Source organism: Aspergillus fijiensis, assembly GCF_003184825.1.
Source record: "Aspergillus fijiensis CBS 313.89 unplaced genomic scaffold BO72scaffold_57, whole genome shotgun sequence".
In the NCBI taxonomy this organism is placed as follows: Eukaryota; Fungi; Ascomycota; class Eurotiomycetes; order Eurotiales; family Aspergillaceae; genus Aspergillus; species Aspergillus fijiensis.
In genome coordinates this window covers 36,522-56,396 of record NW_024469033.1, presented here as the reverse complement: position 1 = coordinate 56,396, position 19,875 = coordinate 36,522, and the positions used below count along the sequence as shown (strand labels likewise).

The following is a 19,875-nucleotide window of genomic DNA, read 5'->3' as shown; positions in this document are numbered from 1 at the left end:
AGTAAACTGAATCAGGTCTCGTAATACCTCGTAACCATGAGACAAAAATAGGGTGCAACGGAAGATTGTCCCCGATGGAGGGAGACTTTACCCCGCCAATTGTTCGGTCGGGCTGGATTTTCTTATCGTCCCTATCTCTGTATACTGTGCCTGCCTATGCTAATGTCTCACAACGATCGCAATCAGATAAAGTGTGTCTGTGGTGGTGGTTATGGTGGTGGCGTTTGATAAACTTGTCATACTAGACCTACAGCGTACGGTATATGAAGGCTAAATCCAACGTTCCATCCAACCATCCCGAGCATTTAAATCGAGTCAGTGTTCTACGGAGCCCTAGATATCAGCAAGCCCGACCGGTCTTGCCATTCTCACTCAGCTTTCTTCTTTCAAACCCGAACGCAGACCTCAACTGTATAACGTTAGCACACCTAACATACATTTTAGTACATACCACCCACTTACTCATGTACAGTAAGTACATACTCACTCACGAGACCCTCCTCAACAAAAAAACCACATAAATCTAGACCACCACACCATACCATGCAACAAGGAAGTGCGCAGCACATCACCCACCTGAATTCTCCGCGCAGAAATCAGAAAATCAGATCATGCATCTAATCTACCGAGTGAAAGGGTCTGGACTCGAACCCATTCTCCCGACCGGTTCGCGGTCGCGGTCTAGATTCTTGGGGCCACGAACGGACGGACGGACCCTCTTCAAAATCCAAACATCTAGACCTTTTACTTACTGTTGACCGGCTAGCACGTCGAGAGAAACTCGCACGCAATCTATTTTCACAAGAATGATCTAAAATTTCTCCACGGAGTAAGAATTCCATCAAACCAAGGTAATAGGATGTTGTTTTTCTGTTCGCTTAGAAAAGAAGGACTGGTCGTCTGATCGTGACCCCTCGAAGTACCTACAGAAAGTGATGGTACCGATTACGAGGCCGTAACTTAACTTCCGGCTACTTACCCAATGGGTGGGTGCTATTAATAGTAATACAGTACGTGCAGTACATGTTTTTCCACGACGGAGTACTACAGTATCTATCTACCCGTGATATTAGTTATCTACTTCTTTTACTCATGTGAATGGACATTGTCATTGCCATGCTGCTGCGTGGATTGTCTCAAACATGATGGGTCTCAGTTGGTTTTTTACGAGTAGTTAGTTCGAAATTGCGAGAAGACTCAAACGTAGCAAGGACACGTGTCGCAGATATTGGTACAGTACTATCCCATCCAACTTCTTACCCCGCTTCCAGTTGTGGGTCGACTTGTCTCCTCTCTAACACTGAGGAGTGGACCATAGTACTGTACACTCTGTATCACGCTAAGTCCAACCAATTTAGTCACGTTATATGTCTCGTGACCGTCGTGAGAAGCGTAGGTGTCAACGTGACTCATGGCCTTGTCTGTTCTACTCGATACCATCGGGGGGCAGGTGGGCTAGTGCTGATGGAACAGATGGGCGCAGCAATTTCCAAGGTAAAGAAACACAATAGTCCGCAGTGCGCTTGTTTAGCGTTGAACGGTGGTTAAGAAGAGAAGAATGGCCAAGGACCATGTGACAGACTGGAATTGGTCATTGATCTATATTACTGGCATCTAGAGATAATCAAAACTGTATCTGTTTTGGTATAAACCCCATCCCCGAACAAACAATGCAGGCTTTTACTTTCGAGTGAGATCCGTCCATCCCAATATGTCCATCCTCGCAAGATGCACCAGATCTCCGGGGATAAGCGACGGCTTGTCGCCCCCCCCCTCCCAGTAGTTCGGAACTAAGATAGAGTGCTTCATGCAGAATCGGCGCTGGGCGATCCAATCACGGCTTCCTGCCATGAAGTGTCAGCCACAATGTACCTTTGATTTCAGCTCCGATGGCATTGTGATTAGAACATACCCTTGCATTTTGGTAGAGTGGCGAGATACCGGTCCAGTGTTGGAACTAAGCACGCAAAATCTAGTCAGCCGCATGGCAAACAATTAAAAACAGGGATCCCTTAAGGTCAATCATACCTGGTACCAGCCTTGGCCAACAAGAACCTCCAGGCCGGGGACTGTGTGCCAACCGGCGTCGGACGCCAGCTGCATCAGGGTCGTCACAGAAGGCTTGTAGGCCATCTCGAGGAGCACCCGGGGAACCTTCTCCACGGACTTGGCGATGTCGGCGTCAGCCTCTTGAGCACGTGTGAACATGTGGCACAGGATCTCGCGCATGCCAGTGTCGATGGGCTTGTCGGCGGGGATAGTGCCAATGGCCACCTTAGGAATCGTGTCTAGCGACTCGGCAGACTCCACAATGCGAATGTTGTAGCTAGTGGGGAAGGTGGACACCATGGTTTCGAGCTTGGCCGGAGACCGTCCGACAATGTAGATGGGGGAGAAGCCCATGTTGTGAAGGGCGTAGATGGCCGCCCGAGCCGTACCTCCACCACCGATGACCACGGCACTAGCATCTCCGTTGGAGCCGTACACACCAGCGTTGCGAAGGGACAGCGTCATCCCCTGCCAATCCGTGTTGTAACCAATCAAACGGGCAGGCTTGTCTTGACCAGCGAGGACGGGCACAATAGTGTTCACTGCGCCGATGATCTCGGCGTCAGAGGAAATCTCGTCCAGCAATGGCATAATGTCCAGCTTCAGAGGGATCGTGACTGAGGCACCTCCGAAATCAGGAGAGCGGATGAAGTCCTTGACGTCCTCAGCGTTGGCCGTCTCGAGACGGCCATACTCGTAAGGGAGACCCGTCTGGGCAAAAAGCGTATTGTGAAGAGCCGGAGATCGGGACTGAGAGATTGGAGTTCCAAAGAGTGCGAACTTCTTAGGTTTGAGCTCACCCATCAGGGATAGCCCTTTGCGGATTTCGGTCGCAGAGAGCTGGCCCGGAGCAGCCTTGAATGGGAGACTGGGGTGAGACACCGGAGTCATAAAACCGTTCAAGATACGGCTGAGTTGTCCATTGTCACCCATGTTGATGGCAATCACAGGAACATCATGTGCCTCTGCAGCCCACTGCTTGAATTTTCTCAAAGCAGTGTTGTCGTCAAGGGTCTTGGCAACACCAACAAGCTTGATCACGTCGCCGTACTCGAGCGCGCGGTTGTAGTACTTCATCCAGGACATGTTGCCCCATGCAAGCTCTCCCTTGGGGTCGTGGTGAGAGGCAATGATCTTGGAATAGCCCTTCGATTCCGTGACCGAGCGCAGCAAATCATCGGGGAAAGCGATCTCCAGGTCTACGAACTCGGTACCAGACCGGATCGCAAGACGGTAGAGCTCTCTCGCCTCATCATAGGCGTTATCGGGGAAGCGACCACCTTGACTCTGGGTACGGATAGTGAAAATCAAAGGAAGTGAGGTCTGACTACGGAGGAACGACATCTGCTCGGCCACGTAGTCGACTGAGGGAATCTCGTCATCCGAGGCCGGGTCCTTCAGCAGATCAACACGTAATTCTACTGCATCAGAGCCGACGCAGACTTCTTTCAGGATGTCGCTCGCCGATCGCAGATCAGGAAGAGTGAGAGAGACAAAGAATGAGTGCTCTTTACGCTTAATGATATCGAGACTGTCAATCTCCCCGGTAACGGTCTTCAAGAAACGTCTGAAATCTTCAGATGCCCGAGCGAGACCTCCAGTGCTCGCCGTCTGACTGAAGTACTGCAAGTTGCTGCACTCCTGGAACCAGGGCTTGCGACGCAACCAGACACCCATCATATCTTCAACATAGGCCGGGCGGGTACGATCGATTTGAAGGAAGTCCATAACCTGCTTGATGTCACGCAGAATGAGCAGGACATTACCCTTGGTCTTGTGGTAGTCAGTAAGCAACTTCCTAGCCTCTGGAATCTCGACAATGCCACCACCGCACGCGAACACGTATCCGGTCGCGCGTTCTTTCAGGGTGCGCTGCAGAAGATTGAGCTCGGCGTCTCTGAAGCCCTGCCAGCCGCGTTGCTTGATAAGCTCGGGAATTGTCATGCCTTCCGTCTTCTCAAGCTCGGTATCCAGATCCACGAAGGGTCGCTTCAAAGTCTTCGCAACCCACTGTCCACTGGTAGTCTTACCGGCACCACGCATGCCGATGATGAAAACAGATGCGCTGGACTTCTCGGCTTGCGTGAGAGCCAAGACCTCTTCTTCCTTGAGCTCTTTACCCTCAAGCTTAACACCGAACAACTGCTTCAAGGCATCCCACCAGCCGGGCCAGGTCTTACCGACGCACTCACGCTCCAGGATCAGAGTCGACTGAGGGGTCACAAGAGAAAGGACACTGAAACTGTAAGCCACACGGTGGTCGTCATAACAGAAGATACCACCAGCAGGCTGGCGGAGAGTCGAACGGTCAATACCATCGATTTCAAGTCCATCATCATGCTCACGACAGACGACACCGAACTTGGCAAGTTCATCCTTCATGGCCTTGATGCGGTTGCATTCCTTCACACGTTGGTTTGCGATACCGTAGATGCGAGTGGTGTGGTTCGATCCCTCACCACGAGCAACGGCTGCCAGCACTGATGCTCCGAGGAACGCATCAGTCATGGGCTCCATGTCCACATTAGGCAACGGACGCAGAGCACCACCGGGAGCACCCGTGACAGTAGTCGAGGTATCAGTTTGCACAACAGTACAGCCCATCGGGCGCAAAACTTCCACTGCGAAGCGGGCGTCACCCTGTAGGGACTTCGAACCAATGTTGGGAACAGTACAGGTGGTGCCAGTCAGGGCAGCAATGGCCAGAGGGTAGGTAGCAGAGCTAGCATCACTCTCCACCACATACTCATCAGGGTTAACATAACGTCCCTGAGGGATGTGGTAGGTGTGTTCCTCAGTGGTGGACTTCTGGACGTCAATGCCGAAGGATCTCATCATCGCCGTGGTCATATCAATGTAAGGCTGCGAAATGGGCTTTCCGCCCACCAGCTTAAGGGTAACCGGCTCCTTGGCGTAAGGAGCGCACATAAGCAACGAAGACACATATTGCGATGAAACCTTGGCAGCAAGGTTGATTCTGCCTCCAGCGAAACCACCAGAGGCGGCAATCTTAAGAGGGAGACTGCCCTTGCTCTCCACGTATTCAACGGATGCACCGTTGGCGGTCAACGCATCAACCAAGTCGCCGATAGGTCTCTGCTTCATGCGGTTGTTACCCGTAAGGATGTTGTAGTCAACATCGCCAGGCGTAGCAAGGGTAGCGGCCGTAGTGAGGAAGCGCGAAGCCGTTCCCGCATTACCAAGGTAAAGCGGCGTAGAGGTCGCTTGGAGATCACCTCCCTTGCCGTTCACCACAAGAACCTCACCCTCCTCCTCCCAGGAGAAGGTACAAGCTCCCAGTCGCTCCAATGCGTTCAACATGACTTCAGTGTCGTCCGAGTGAAGCAGGTTCTTGATGCGACAGGTACCCGAACCGAGAGCAGCCAGGATCAATGCTCGGTTCGAGATACTCTTCGAGCCTGGGGGAGTACAGACAACATTTGAAGCTGGTGCGACACCGGGGTACACCTCGATACTCGGAGCGAGAACGACGCTGATGTCCTCGTTCGGAACAACGCTAGCCTTGGGTTCGTATGTGCGCCCGATCGCAGACAAAAGAACGACCTTCTTCTTGGGACCATCGTTCTTCTTATCCAGGGCCATGTTGAAGAGGAGCTGCTCAACGGAGCAGTGCTTTCCAGCAGTAAGCTTCCGGATGCGCGCATCCTTCAGAGACGTAGGCAATCCGTAGGCGGTAAGGCACTTGACGATACGAGCGACCGCAACACCCTTCAAGATGCCAAGATGGCGGGCCAATTCGGCCTCCTTGACCATACCAATGGCGACACACTCACCGTGGAGGACCTGAGGGGTCAGGATAGCCTCGATGGCATGACCAATGGAGTGACCCCAGTTCAACAGATTGCGGAGACCACCCTCACGCTCGTCAGCGGACACGACATAGGCCTTGTGACGAGCAGACGCCAGAATACGAGCCTTCATGATATCTTCGATTCCCTGGAAGCGACGCTGGCCAGGTTTGACCTCCTGACGAACAGCAGAAAGAATCACTTCTGCGTTGGCTTCCAGCGCAGTGAATTCTTCCTCACTCGAGATTGCTGCCGTCTTGATCACTTCCGCCATGCCATTGATGAACTCGCGCACAGGGAGGGTCTCCAGAAATTCGAGGTCAATGTAGATCCTGGTCGGTTGCCAGATCGTGCCAATCAAGTTCTTTCCTAGCGGTGTATCGATCGCAGTCTTCCCACCGATGGAGGAATCCACCATGGCGAGCAACGTCGTGGGTACTTGTACATAACGGACCCCGCGCATGTAGGTGGAAGCGACAAATCCAGTCAGGTCTCCAATGACACCTCCGCCAAGAGCAATGACTACTGTATCCCGGCCACATGGTGGGCTCTGGCTCAACATCCAGTCCTCGATGGCGGCTTTCGTCTGTCTGGATTTGGACACTTCACCGGGGGCGACCTGGTAGATCAACAGACGCGGGGAGGGAGTAACGGTAGCAGCGACAGCATCGAAAGCTTTTTGAAACTCTGGAGTGTAGATAGAACCAATATTCGTATCTGTGATGAGAACATAGGTGGTGGAGGAGCAATTGCTGACCAGGTCTTGCGCGACATAGTTGCGCCAGAGGCCGAAGTCAGCAATGATGCTCTCCTGACCGAGAATGCTGATTTTCGTAGGTTCGGGCATTTTGAGGACTGTTGGGCATAGAAGTCAATGTTAATTCGAGAGAACAGACTGTATTTGTGCTCAATTCATGCTGTGGAAATAGAATTGCAAATGCCCCTCAGGCGCAGGTCCGACGCGGACTTGACCGATGGCGACTTTTCTCGCGGGCGAGAAGGTAAGATGCAATCGGAGAGACGAGAAATAGAGGCGCTTGAGCCGGATGAATTGAGACGAAATCGCAGCGAGAAGATAGAAGAGAAGGAAAGGAAATAGAGAGCGAGGGCAAAAAAGACTTTAATCGTACGTACCTCTCGAGCCCAATGACTCCGGCAAAGCGGACAAATTCCCCTCGGCGGCGGGGCTCGGCGGAGAGAGACCGAAGAAGGCGGGATGGAGGGGATGGAAGAGGCAGCGGACACAAGAGAATGGAAAAGATAAGATGGAGGAATTGGAGAGAAGAAGGAAAGGGAACTTCTACCAAGAAACTGGAAGGAATAATAAGGGACTGGAATGAGGAGAAGGGGGAAGTCTGCAGCTCCACCCAATCCAGACACGGTAGAAATGAATGACTGACTCACAGTGCACTGTGGTGTGTGTGCCATACACTTACCTCTATTACACAGAGAAAAGGAAAGAAAAAGGTGACCGCCTCCGATGTCGTCCTGCCGCTGTCCTGCCGCTGTCCTGCCGTCGTCCCTACCGGACACTAAAACTACGTACCGGTAGTCAATCTAGTCTAGTGCAGCTCCAATAATGCCTTGGCTTTCATCCCACTACAGCATTCTCTGGCTGCACTACACTCAACTCATCCTTTGGCCCAAATGCTCATTGTCCGCACGCACTGACTGTGTGCTGTACTACTCGTACTGTACAAACCCCCGAACCCCCACAATTCAGCTGAACGCAAGCTGATTGCCTTTCACAGCTGCCGTAAGTGGGTATGAGTATCGAACTACGATCGTCAACCAGATGAGCTCAAGCCGATCGGGTCCTAGAGTGGAGAGAATCTTAGCCCAGAATTGCTCAGATCTACATCATTGTTCGTTTGTCCCAGTTTCTAACCACAGAGTAAATTCATGATAAGAGGCCACCAGCTGAATGTTGTCCCTTTCAACGCCTATCCCAAGTGTCCCAGTTCTTTCAATCCCATCATAGTTCTTATTCCGCATAGTTGCAATCGCAGGACTGTTCATGCAAATGGAGAAAACCGCAACCAAACGACAAAAAAAAAATAAACCAAAAACAAAACCCCCAAACCAAGGGTCTTACATAGCATAAACTAGATCAGGTACGATCGGCACCTGAGACACAAACCCGAGCGGATCTGACCATGGCCGTGAAACACTAATAGCGACCGTATCCACCACCAGAGCCTCGCGAAGAGTAATGGTCCCGGCCTTGATACCCTCCCCGGCCATACCCACCATTACCACCGCCGCCGCCATGTCTACCCTGGTACTGATTACCAGAGTTGTTACCATAGGACCCTTGCTGGTAGTAACCCTGCTGGCTTCGTCCGTAATAATCATAGTTATTCCCGGGCGCGTTCTGGTGCTGCTGGCCCGAGTAGTGCCCGCCCCGGTGGTAAGAGCCACCACGGGGAGGAGGGGGCGGTCCTCGAGAATAGCCTCCATGTCCTGAGCCAGGAGGAGCCCAGCCGGAAGACATGCCCATCGGCGCACTAGAACTGCCAGGGGGCGCAAATTTAGGGTCAAGGTGTGCTGCAAACGGGTTCGGGCGGTCGCTATCGTTTCGGTTGCTGGCATAGTTCATGCGACCGCCTCTGCCATTGCGGAACGGTGCACCACCAAATGATCGACCCGAATGCTGAGCTCTGGATTTAACGGCCTGGATGTCCCCATTGTCAAGTGCCGGTTGCGGGAGCTTAACACCTCGGAGAAGCATGGACTTGTGAATGTTCTTTGACTTGGGAATTTCGTAATTGACACTAGAAAACGTCAGATCAGTACTTTTAACGACACCAGGAATAATATACTGGTTAGAAGTGAAGATGGTACTCACGTTAGAGATCGATCCTGCTCGAGAGACGGCATGCCATATTCCTCAAGGGACGACACTAGCGAGCTGTGTGGGATATATGTCTCGTTGCGCTCAACCTCGCCGGCCAGTCCTTCACTTGCCCGCATGTTGAGTTTGTACTTGGAGGCGCCCTGCTTCTTCGAATAGAAATTGGCAACGAGGTCTTGGTATACAGGATGACTGTCAGCTATCATCAGTACTTCCTGACCAGGGGTGTTTCTAGCTTTCTCATCATCCGACAACAAAGGATATTTTTTGGCCATGGCATCCAGCAACCGCTTTTCATCGATAAACGGCAGCAAGACAACGCCCTGCCAAGCGAATTTCTTGCCGTTCAAGTCAAGAGGGAAATCTTCCGGGTAGAAGTCGATGATTTCACTCTCGGGATCGCTCATCAGCGGGTGGAAGACCTCAGGAATGGCATGATTAGATGAAGCTGGCAGCACACCCATCAGTTGCTCGAAAGGTTTGAAGGGCGTTCCCTTCTCAAACGACAACTCCATTTCACCAATGTCCACGAAATCGGCCGCAAAGGGTGCGTAGTGATATGGGTAATACCACGTCCATGAAGGACATCCTTGGAAATAATACAGAAGGACCCAGGCCAAGCCTTCAGCATACGCCCGCGCGACCTTGTGACGGAACTCCTTGTCTTGCGGATCGACCCCGAACTTTTGCTCATAGTATCGATCAGCATATCCCTCCTCCCAGAGACGAACATTGTCCGGGGGCATCTCATCGTCCTTGGGTGTGTTCGGGGAGTCCTTGCTTGGAGTCGCCGCAGCATCTGCTTCGGCCTTTCTCTTACCAAGTACCGAAGGTGAGGTTTGATCCTGATCCATCTTGTCGTCTGCTGCTTCAGAATCCCCCGGTGTAGATTCCTCGGTCTCGTTCGAAGCCGATCCCTCCTGCGAGCCTTGCATCATCTTGCTCTTGAGTATAGCGGCGGCGCTCTTGTTGGCCATATTAGCCTTATACACTGCTCCACGGTTGACCACCATGCTGTGAGTCAATTCCCTCGCCTCCCGCGTTAGTTCTCCGCGAGCAGGTGTGATTAGCTCCACTCCACTTGGAGGTGCTGCGTCTGCGCTACCGCGGGCTCGGTTCGGAGTGGGTGATTCGTGAGTGTCATAGCTAGGGGAGCCTCTTCGCTGTCTTTTCGCCTGCTCTTCGCGACGCGCTTGGTCTTCCTGCTTGCGCCTCTTCTCGTTTGCAAGCTTCCTCTCTTCAGCTTGTCTACGACGGCGGAAAATAGCATCTTCCTGCTTCGCCAGTCCTTGAAGAATAAGCTGAGCTCTCTTCAGGTCGACATGCCCATCTTGGGTCAAATATCCGCCCATGACGGGGATATTGTCGCGCCAGATTGCGATTAGCGTGTCGATGCCATTTTCGCGAATGTCTAATGATGGTAAGTGCGGAAGGAAGTCATTTCCTACGAAGAAACACATGAAGACCCAATCATCCAAAGCACGCTCCAAGTCGAAGGGAAAAGGCTGCTGCGGAACATACAGCTCGGCAGCAAGATACTCTCGTAGAATACCAACATTGAGCCAAATGAATGGTTTGAGGGAGGATCCTTTCTGCTTCTCATCAAACTCTCCACTCTTCTCCTTTGCCTGCCCTCTGCACTCGTCCGCTTTATGGCCGGGCTGACCGCACAGGCGACATGTCCGTGGCTTGGACTCCTGGAAAAACACATCCTCGCGCAGAACTCGGAAATAAGGCTCATGAGTAGCAAGACCCAGCATAATTAAGTCTGCATCCAGACCGTAAATGACGTGGCGAGTGTTAGGATCATGCTCGGGATCCGCCCGCTGAGACCGGACGAACTCCATGATCTTGTGTTCTCCTTCACCTGGTACAGTCGCATCGGAGATAATGATTTTGAGCTATTATGATTAGCGGATCCGCACTCAAGCAAATAAAGAAACCTGACTCATACCTTCTCCCAAGCCGGGTCGGTGTTGAGCTTGTAAGCAATCCAGTAGCGCAAAGCGGCAGCAAGAATATCCATGAAAGGAGTTCCGGGTGTGATGACATTGCTGTCCCAAGTCTTCTGGATGACTTGTTCCGAAAGATCCTCGTCCTGCTTGTTACCGTTCTGCTTCGCAAGCATCTTCCGGAACTCCTCCTTCTTCTCATCCGCCTCTCTAGCTTCTTGAGCCGAACGGAAACGACGTGCTCGTTGCTGGTTCATTTTCGCTCGTGGCGCGACTCCATCTGAATTTGCGATAAGTGTTAACACGAGGCCGAATTTCGCTGTAGAATCAAGGTGACCGCGATTCACTTACCGACAGCGATCATGAGAAGTTTTCTGGGGCGGACCATGTTGACCACCCTATCAGTATACTTGAAGATCTCGACCATCATCTCCTGTTCATTCGCCGGAGGAGGCTTTCCTTCGGGATGAGTACAGGGATGGACGATACCGTTCATGTCCAGATACAGGTTGTCCATTTCATCGCCATTTGGATTGGGGCGCGTGGTATCAACCGGGACCTCTTCGCCGTTGACTTCATAGGGAGTTTCCTCGATGACAGGAGAGATGATCTTTGGGTACTTGTTGGATAACCATCGGAAAAGCGCTGGGACACCCATGGCTGCTGTTATATATCAAACACAAAGGTAGAAAAGTTCGCAAACGAAATATGTAGTTTCAAATTGTTTCGCGGATGCGCTGCATCGGCTGTCTCGAGGCCTCAGATCGGCAAAAGTAACTGGGGATTCGTGTTGGGGACAAGGTCCGCGGTCGCGCGAGATTATGTTTCAGCGACAATTCCCACTTCACCCAGCCTGAGCCAGCAAGACAAAGAAATGGGGCCGGTGAAAGGAGTGCGAAAGGCGACGACGGCAAGGGTCTTTGAAAGTCTCTGCGACAGTCAGCCGTTGACTTTTGAAAGAACCGGGGAGCCGGCGCTTCTTTTGTCGCGGTTCCGGATGCTTAGCGCGAGCCCTTGGCTTCGGGTCATTCCTATCATCCTATGCAGCGTCGCCGCCGCCGCCGCCTCCGCCTCTGGGTTAGGCTAGTTTAAACTTAGCTGTCGGGACTAGTCCAGCTGCAGCTCCATAACTAACGGAGAGAACAACTCAGCCGATCGAGGACTCCAACGCTATCAATCTCTTTTACACTCACACCCTCAAGACCACTCAATGCTTCTGCACTTCTACGCCCACGGCCGGCGGTGACCATGAAATTACGAGTTATCGATTGCGATGTTCCGAATCCTCGAATCGCAGGCTCCGGCCAAACAAACGGCTACGGACACCATTAATACTCTCAGTAGTCGACTCCAGAGTGCCACTTTGTTGGAAGATCGAAGAGCGGCCATTCAAGGACTCAGAAGCTTTTCAAAAACTTACCCAGCTTCTGTTGCTTCGGGCGCACTGCGACCGTTGATCAGTTGTTTGAGAAATGACCGCGAGGATGTGGACACAATTAAGGTGGTCCTGGAGACCTTGTTGATGCTGTTCACTCCCGACGAGAATAGTGTTGGTCTTCTTCTCTCTGACAGCTCTGATGAACTAGAGGCTCTAACATAGTCTTGATCCAGCCCGAAGCGTCCGATGAAATCGCTCTCTGGTTGTCAGATGAATTCACCCAGGTTCGGTGTTCGCTACGTGTTCCGTAAGGCATTGCTGACTGGGCGGAAGCGACAAGACAATATCACCGCGCTCCTCGATCTGCTAGATACACGCGACTTCTACTCTCGCCTCTACTCCTTGCAATTGATGTTTCAAATTTCTAGTGCGCGGCCGGAAAGGACACAGGAGTGTATTCTGACTGCGCCTCTGGGTATCCCGAGACTCGTCAGCGCATTGGGAGATTCTCGAGAACCGGTGCGCAATGGTACGCTCCCTGCAAAATCGAGAACTATTTTTGTATTCCCGCGCTAATGCATAGTTGCTATCCTTAGAGGCGTTGCTTCTTCTCATCGCGCTCACGCCAGCATCGGAGGAATTCCAGAAACTTGTTGCCTTCGAGAATGCCTTCGATCTTATATTCTCCCTGATAGACGCTGAAGGCGCATTGATTCATGGGTCGGAAGTCGTTGAAGATTGCCTCTCTTTACTGGCCAATCTTCTACGGCTCAACATCTCGAACCAGTCATACTTCCGTGAAACGGGTTGTGTCAAGCGACTAGCGAAGCTTCTTGCCGACGCAAATCAAGACCAGGAGCCCGAAGACCAGACACTGCAATGGACCTTCGCTCACCGTGATAAGAACATCTGGGGACTGTTGGTCATTATCCAGCTTTTTCTTGTAAAGGGAGGAGTCAACACTCCTGCAAACCAGATGGCTTTCTGGAACCATGGCGTTATGGAGCAAGTGTTAAGCACAGCTTTCGGTCAAAGATTCAATGTCAACGTGACGGCTAAGGTTGGATCTCTTCAATTTCCATTGCCTTCAGCACGATGCTTACTTTCCTAGGCACTTGCAACATGCGCAGACCTTATCCGTGCAAACAAACCACTACAGGAAAAATTCGGTGATGTGGAGGTAGTCTGGGGCCCACAACTGGCCGATAATGTTGCTGCGAATGGCACCACGGAGGCCAAGCAGACTCAGCCGATCAATGTGATCGAAGCCTTGCTCAAACTGACACTAGAGCCTGCACCTATTTCGCTCCTAGACGCACGTCTAGCTGCCTGTGAGTGTGTAAAGGCATTCTTCGCGAACCATTCTGGAATCCGCGTTCATGTATTGGGTCGGGCGATTCAAGGCCATGTCAGCGGCGAAGACCAGATCCCGAACATTCTATCCGTTCTACTCACGCCACCAGAGTCTCGTGGCAACGCTGATCCTTATCAAACCTGGATGGCGGCTGTACTCATGTACCAGTTGCTTTGGGAGAATGCCGAAGCAAAGGAAATCGCCATGGGAGTGACCGAGGGTGATGCTGAACAAGGCGAAGAAGTGATCACCTGTATTCAGACTATAGTGGGCAACCTGATCACCGGTTTGCAGCGCGGCGACGATGAGCGTATCACCCTTGGGTATTTGATGTTGCTTTGTGGTTGGCTATATGAGGAGCCAGATGCCGTGAATGATTTTCTGGGCGAGGGCAGCAGCATTCAGAGTTTACTCCAGGAGGTCAAACATCGTGGGGTCTCCAATGTGCTTGTGCCTGGCCTCTGCACTATCCTACTGGGAATTATATATGAATTCTCCTCCAAAGACTCGCCTATACCTCGCAAGACATTGCACAAGTTGATTCTCGATCAATTGGGGAGAGAACAATACATTGACCGGATCACTCGGTTTAGAGAAGCTTCCTTGGTACGTGACTTCGAGGTCCTACCACAAACAGTTGGAGCACAATCCGATGGCGGGCTGCCGGAGATTTATTTTGATCGGGCCTTCATCGAATTCTTGAAGGACAATTTCAGTCGTTTGACTCGTGCAATCGACCGAGAGCCCGAACTGGAAATATCCATCATCACCAACGGAGTGGAAAGAGGTGTATCACGTGAGCTAGTTGATACTCTTCGAGCGGAAATCGAAGAGAAAGGCAATGTAGTACAGAAGCTGGAAGAGGATCTGCTTGCTTTGCAGTCAAAGTTTGAGCAAGAGCAAGCAGAACACCGAAAGACACGAGATTCTACTGCTGTAGAGTCCACCAAATTACAGCAAGTTACCGAATCGCTCAAAAGAAGTCACGAAAAGGATATCGCGGCGTTGAAGGAGCAGCAGAAGCGCGATCAAAACGAACTCTCAAGGAAGCATGAGGAGCAGATTCGAGCTTGTGAAAAACGCCTTAAGGAAACTGCAGCTGATTACGAAAGGCAGCTCTATCACGCCAAGAAGCATCATGACGGCGAGGCAGCTGATCTACGGAAGCATATTCGGTCTCTGGAAACCGATCTTACTCGAGTTCGAGATCAGCACGTAGGCGAAATTGCCAAATTGAAGGCAACGATTCAGAAATTGAGTTCCGAGGCCGAAAAGATCAAGGGACAGCATGTGGCTGAGGTTCTGGACCTCAACAGCACAATCCAATCTCTGCAGGCGGGACTCGAGTCCAACAAAGAACAACACACCGCTGAAGTGTCTGAGTTACAAAAGACAGCCAGCAAACTTCAGTCCGAGCTCGAGTCGAATAAGCAAAAGCATGCATCGGAGTTGTCTGACCTGAACAAGACAATCGAAGACCTGCGGTCTCAGCTAGAAGCTAGCAACGACAAGCACGCAGAATTGTCAGCGCAGAGCGAGAAGATTAGTACTCTCCAGTCCGAAATCGACGCACAGAAAGGAAAACACGCCGAGGAGCTATCTTCTTTGAAAAAGACGATCAATGACCTTCAATCCGCACTGCAAACCAGCGAAGAGAAGCATGCGGCAGAGTTGTCCGCTCAGAGCTCGACTTCAACTACGCTCCAATCTGAACTTGATACGCAGAAGGCCAAGCATGCCGAGAAATTGTCTGACTTGAACAAAACGATTGAGGATCTACGATCCAAGCACGGTGCGGATGAAGAGAAACATACAAAATCACTGTCTGAGCTGCAAAAAACGATCGACGACCTTCAATCCAAGCTCGATGCGGATAGAGAGAAGCATGCAAGCTCAGTGTCCGAGCTGCAGAAAACAATTGAGGACCTCCAGTCGGGCAGCGGTGCGAACACTGAGAAGCACGCGCATGAAGTGTCCGGCCTCAATGACACAATTCAGACTCTGAAGTCGGATATTGACAAGATCAAGCAGCAACACAAGGCCGAAATTGCCGAGCATGAGACCACCAAGCAAGGGTTACAGTCCGAGTTGCAGTCGACCATAGAAAAATCTACGCAAGATCTGCAATCCGTGCGCCATGACAGCTCAGACAAACACGCTGCGCTAGAAAAGAGGATTGAGAAGGCGGAGAGCGAGGTCGAGCAGGCTAAAGCAGAAGCTCAGAAGACGGCAGCAGCCCTGGAAGCTGTACGAAAAGAGCTTGAGAAGGCCCGATCTGAGGCCAGCGAGAAGGAAGAAGCACGCCAGGCGGCACAGTCCGAACTAGAAGATCTTCTCATTGTCTTTGGGGATCTCGAAGCCAAGAGAAACCAGGACAAGGTGAGTCACCCCTTTACCCTTTTACCCAAACTCTGACGTGCATGTAAGTGACTCATTGATTTCTCCAGCAACGCCTGAAGGATCTCGGACAAGAAGTATCTGAAGCGGAAGATGAGGAAGAAGAGGATGATGAAGAGGATGAGTAGGTTGCAGCGTCGAGAAAGCTGGACTATGCATCAGCCCTCACTGTCGTTGGATGATAGACAAAATAAGACCCCGTAGATATCCATGAACAATTATGGTCCAGCTGGTTCAGGGTCCATGTGTAGGAGAGCTAGACACGTGTGGATAATATTAAGTATTGTGGCTACGTACTAGGAACCTTGAGTCCTGGCGCGCCTCATTCCGGCGGCAGGCGGGGCACGCACTAGGTTGGTTCCTTTGTGCAGCTTGGCTAAAATTCCAACCGCGGGGTGACTCACGACTTTATCGTGCGCACGACTCTATTTCTACCCCGCGGCCATCCACTCTCTGCGCAGATCGTATCGATTGCAGCCTCCCCCCCCTTCCCTTTTTCGACGACCGCACTCACCTGCTCGTCATGTCCATTGATTTTCCTCGTGAAGAGGAGGCCATCCTCAAGAGGTGGAGGGAGATCAACGCTTTCCGGAGACAGGTCGAACTCTCCGAGGGCCGCGAGCCTTACACCTTCTACGATGGCCCTCCATTTGCGACTGGTCTTCCTCACTACGGTCACTTGCTCGCCTCGACCATCAAGGATATCATCCCCCGTTATTGGTCTATGAAGGGTCACTATGTCGAGCGTCGGTTTGGCTGGGATACCCACGGTGTTCCCATCGAGTATGAGATTGACAAGAAGCTGGGAATGTCGGGTCTGGAGGCCGTTCAGAAGATTGGAATCGAGAAATACAACGAGGAGTGCCGAGCCATTGTCATGAGATTCGCCTCGGAATGGCGGGAGACTATCGAACGACTAGGTCGCTGGATTGACTTCGACAATGACTACAAGGTAGGTCTCTCTGCGCTATATTAGTTTCATGTCTTCGTGTCGCCTGAACACCCCGTCATTTCAAAGTATCATTCAGCTTCAAGAGTGTTTTCTAATCAAGTATCATAGACCATGAATGCTAGCTTCATGGAGTCTATCTGGTGGGTGTTCAAGCAGCTGTTCGACAAGGGTCTTGTCTACCGCGGCTACCGTGTTATGCCTTACTCGACTGCCCTCAACACCCCCCTCAGTAACTTTGAGGCCCAGCAGAACTACAAGGATGTTCAGGATCCCGCCGTTGTGGTCACATTCCCCCTCGTGAACGACCCTGAGACTGCCCTCCTTGCCTGGACGACCACGCCGTGGACTCTTCCTTCCAACATCGCTCTCGCAGTCAACCCCAACTTCGAATACATCAAGATCCTTGACGAAGCCTCCGGAAAGCACTATGTCCTCCTCGAATCCCTGCTCCGTACACTGTACAAGGACCCTAAGAAGGCCAAATTCAAGATTGTCGACCGTTTCAAGGGTGAACACATGAAGGACTGGAAGTACCAGCCTCTCTTCGACTACTTCTACGAAGAATTCAAGGAATTCGGCTTCCGTGTCTTGACCGCCGAGTATGTCACTGCCGAGGATGGTACTGGTATCGTTCACCAAGCTCCCGCTTTTGGTGAGGACGATTACAAGGTTTCTGTGGAACATGGTGTCATCAATGAAGATCGCAGCCCTCCCAACCCTGTCGATGAAACTGGTTGCTACACCGCCGAGGTTAAGGATTTCGAAGGGCAACATGTGAAGGCCGCTGATAGGGCTATCATCAAGCACCTGAAAGCAGCTGGTCGCTTGATCGTTGACAGCCAGATCACTCACAGCTACCCCTTCTGCTGGCGCTCCGATACTCCCTTGATCTACAGAGCCGTTCCTGCATGGTTTGTCAAGATCGGCCCTATCATCCCACAGATGCTTCAAGGTATCGAGGAATCCCACTGGGTGCCTAGTTTCGTGAAGGAACGCCGATTCTCTAGCTGGATCCAGAATGCCCGTGACTGGAACATCTCCCGCAATCGCTTCTGGGGTACTCCCCTTCCGCTGTGGGTCAGCGAGGACTTCAAGGAAGTCGTTGCGGTTGGTAGCGTCGAAGAGTTGAAGCAGCTTAGCGGCTACGAGGGAGAGCTCACCGATCTTCACCGTGATAAGGTTGACCACATCACTATTCCAAGCAAGCAGGGCAAGGGTGTCCTTCGCCGTGTGAGCGAAGTGTTTGACTGCTGGTTCGAGTCAGGTAGCATGCCCTACGCTTCTCAACACTATCCCTTCGAGAACAAGGACCAATTCGAGAAGAGCTTCCCTGGTGATTTCATTGCGGAAGGTCTAGACCAAACCCGAGGTTGGTTCTACACTCTCACGGTGTTGGGAACCCACCTCTTCGGTAAGCTTCCCTTCAAGAACTGTGTCGTCAATGGTATTGTTCTTGCGGAAGATGGAAAGAAGATGTCGAAGCGTCTGAAGAACTACCCTGATCCGGCCCTGGTCATGGACAAATATGGTTCCGACGCCCTGAGATTGTATTTGATCAACTCTCCCGTCGTGCGAGCAGAGCCCCTCCGGTTTAAGGAATCCGGTGTCAAGGAGATTGTTGCCAAGGTTCTTCTTCCCTTGTGGAACAGTTACAAGTTCTTCGAGGGACAAGCTGCTCTCTTCAAGAAGACCCAGGGCTTCGACTACGTATTCGACCCCAAGGCGGAAGCTACCAACACCAATGTCATGGATCGCTGGATCCTGGCCAGCTGTCAGAGTCTTCTCAAGTTCGTGAACGAAGAGATGGCAGGATACCGTTTGTACACTGTGGTCCCTCGTCTGCTTGGCTTGATTGATAACACCACCAACTGGTACATCCGCTTCAACCGTAGACGTTTGAAGGGTGAGAACGGTGTCGACGACACCCAGCACGCCCTGAACACCCTCTTCGAGGTCTTGTACACTCTGGTCAGGGGGTTGGCTCCTTTCACCCCTTTCCTCACCGACACTATCTACTTGAAGCTCCTGCCCCACATTCCCGAGGCGCTCCGGGCTGAGGATAGCCGTAGTGTCCACTTCCTCCCCTTCCCTGAGGTGCGCGAGGAGCTTTTCGACGAGGTCGTTGAGAGAAGAGTCGGCCGGATGCAGAAGGTCATCGAAATGGCCCGTACCTCCCGTGAGCGACGCAACATCGGTCTGAAGACTCCTTTGAAAACGCTTGTCGTCATTCACCAGGACGAGCAGTACCTTGAAGATGTCAGGTCTCTACAGAGCTACATTCTGGAAGAACTGAACGTTCTTGAGCTTGTTCTTTCTTCTGATGAGGCCAAATACAATGTTCAGTACAGTGTTTCGGCTGACTGGCCCACCCTCGGCAAGAAGTTGAAGAAGGACGTCCAGAAGGTCAAGAAGGCATTGCCCTCGCTGACCAGTGAAGACGTCAAGAAGTTCGTCGCTGAAAAGAAGATGCTCGTGGATGGCATTGAGCTTATCGAGGGCGATCTTGTTGTGAAGAAGGGTCTAAAGGAGGATTCTTCGTCGGTTAACATGGAATCGAATACCGATAATGAGCTCGTGACCATCCTTGATGCGAATTTGTACCCCGACCTGGCCGAGCAAGGCTTGGGCCGTGAGATTATCAACCGCCTGCAGCGTCTCCGCAAGAAGGCCGGTCTGGTGCCCACCGACGACGTGAAAATGGAGTACGTGGTTCTGTCCGACCCTGAAGACATTGGTATCAACAAGGCGTTTGAGACGCAGGCCAAGGCTATCGAAAAGGTTGTGCGCAGACCGCTTGAGCGCCACGAGCTTGTTGACGGCAAGCTGCCAAGTGGCGATGAGCCTCAGATGATCATTCAGGAAGAACAAGAAGTCCAGAAGGCCACCTTCTTGTTGCGGTTGCTGAAGCTGTAGAAACTTTTGGCCAAGTTAAGATGTGCAACGACAACAGTTAGATTCATACAATTCCCAGTGGTTGTTTTTTTCCCCCGTTATGAGATAAAATGAGTTCTTCGCTATCCCAATTTATTACACGAAAATTTTTGTCTTTTATCATTTAGACATAATGCATGCCTGGCCAATCCAATACGCCTAGTAAACCCTCTGTTCTGCCGCCCAATACAGTTCAGTT

General features: G+C 51.7%; 2 protein-coding genes across 2 annotated transcripts; one reads left to right on the top strand and one right to left on the bottom strand.

Annotated features, from left to right (window-relative positions):
- Nucleotides 1-1,555: 1,555 nt before the first annotated feature.
- On the bottom strand, nt 1,556-6,705 carry BO72DRAFT_517922 (pentafunctional protein ARO1; the record flags this gene model as incomplete). The annotated part of the gene is made up of 2 exons (XM_040949633.1): nt 1,556-1,957; nt 2,029-6,705. 2 exons carry the CDS (start codon nt 6,703-6,705, stop codon nt 1,835-1,837), a joined length of 4,800 nt encoding a protein of 1,599 aa, XP_040797652.1. The 3' UTR covers nt 1,556-1,834.
- Nucleotides 6,706-16,210: 9,505 nt separating this feature from the next.
- Nucleotides 16,211-19,825, top strand: BO72DRAFT_451462 (isoleucine--tRNA ligase ILS1). Its single transcript, XM_040945490.1, has 2 exons — nt 16,211-16,745; nt 16,854-19,825. The coding sequence occupies exons 1-2, from the start codon at nt 16,317-16,319 to the stop codon at nt 19,656-19,658; spliced, it is 3,234 nt and encodes a 1,077-aa protein (XP_040797651.1). The 5' UTR covers nt 16,211-16,316; the 3' UTR covers nt 19,659-19,825.
- The last annotated feature ends 50 nt before the right edge of the window (nt 19,826-19,875 follow it).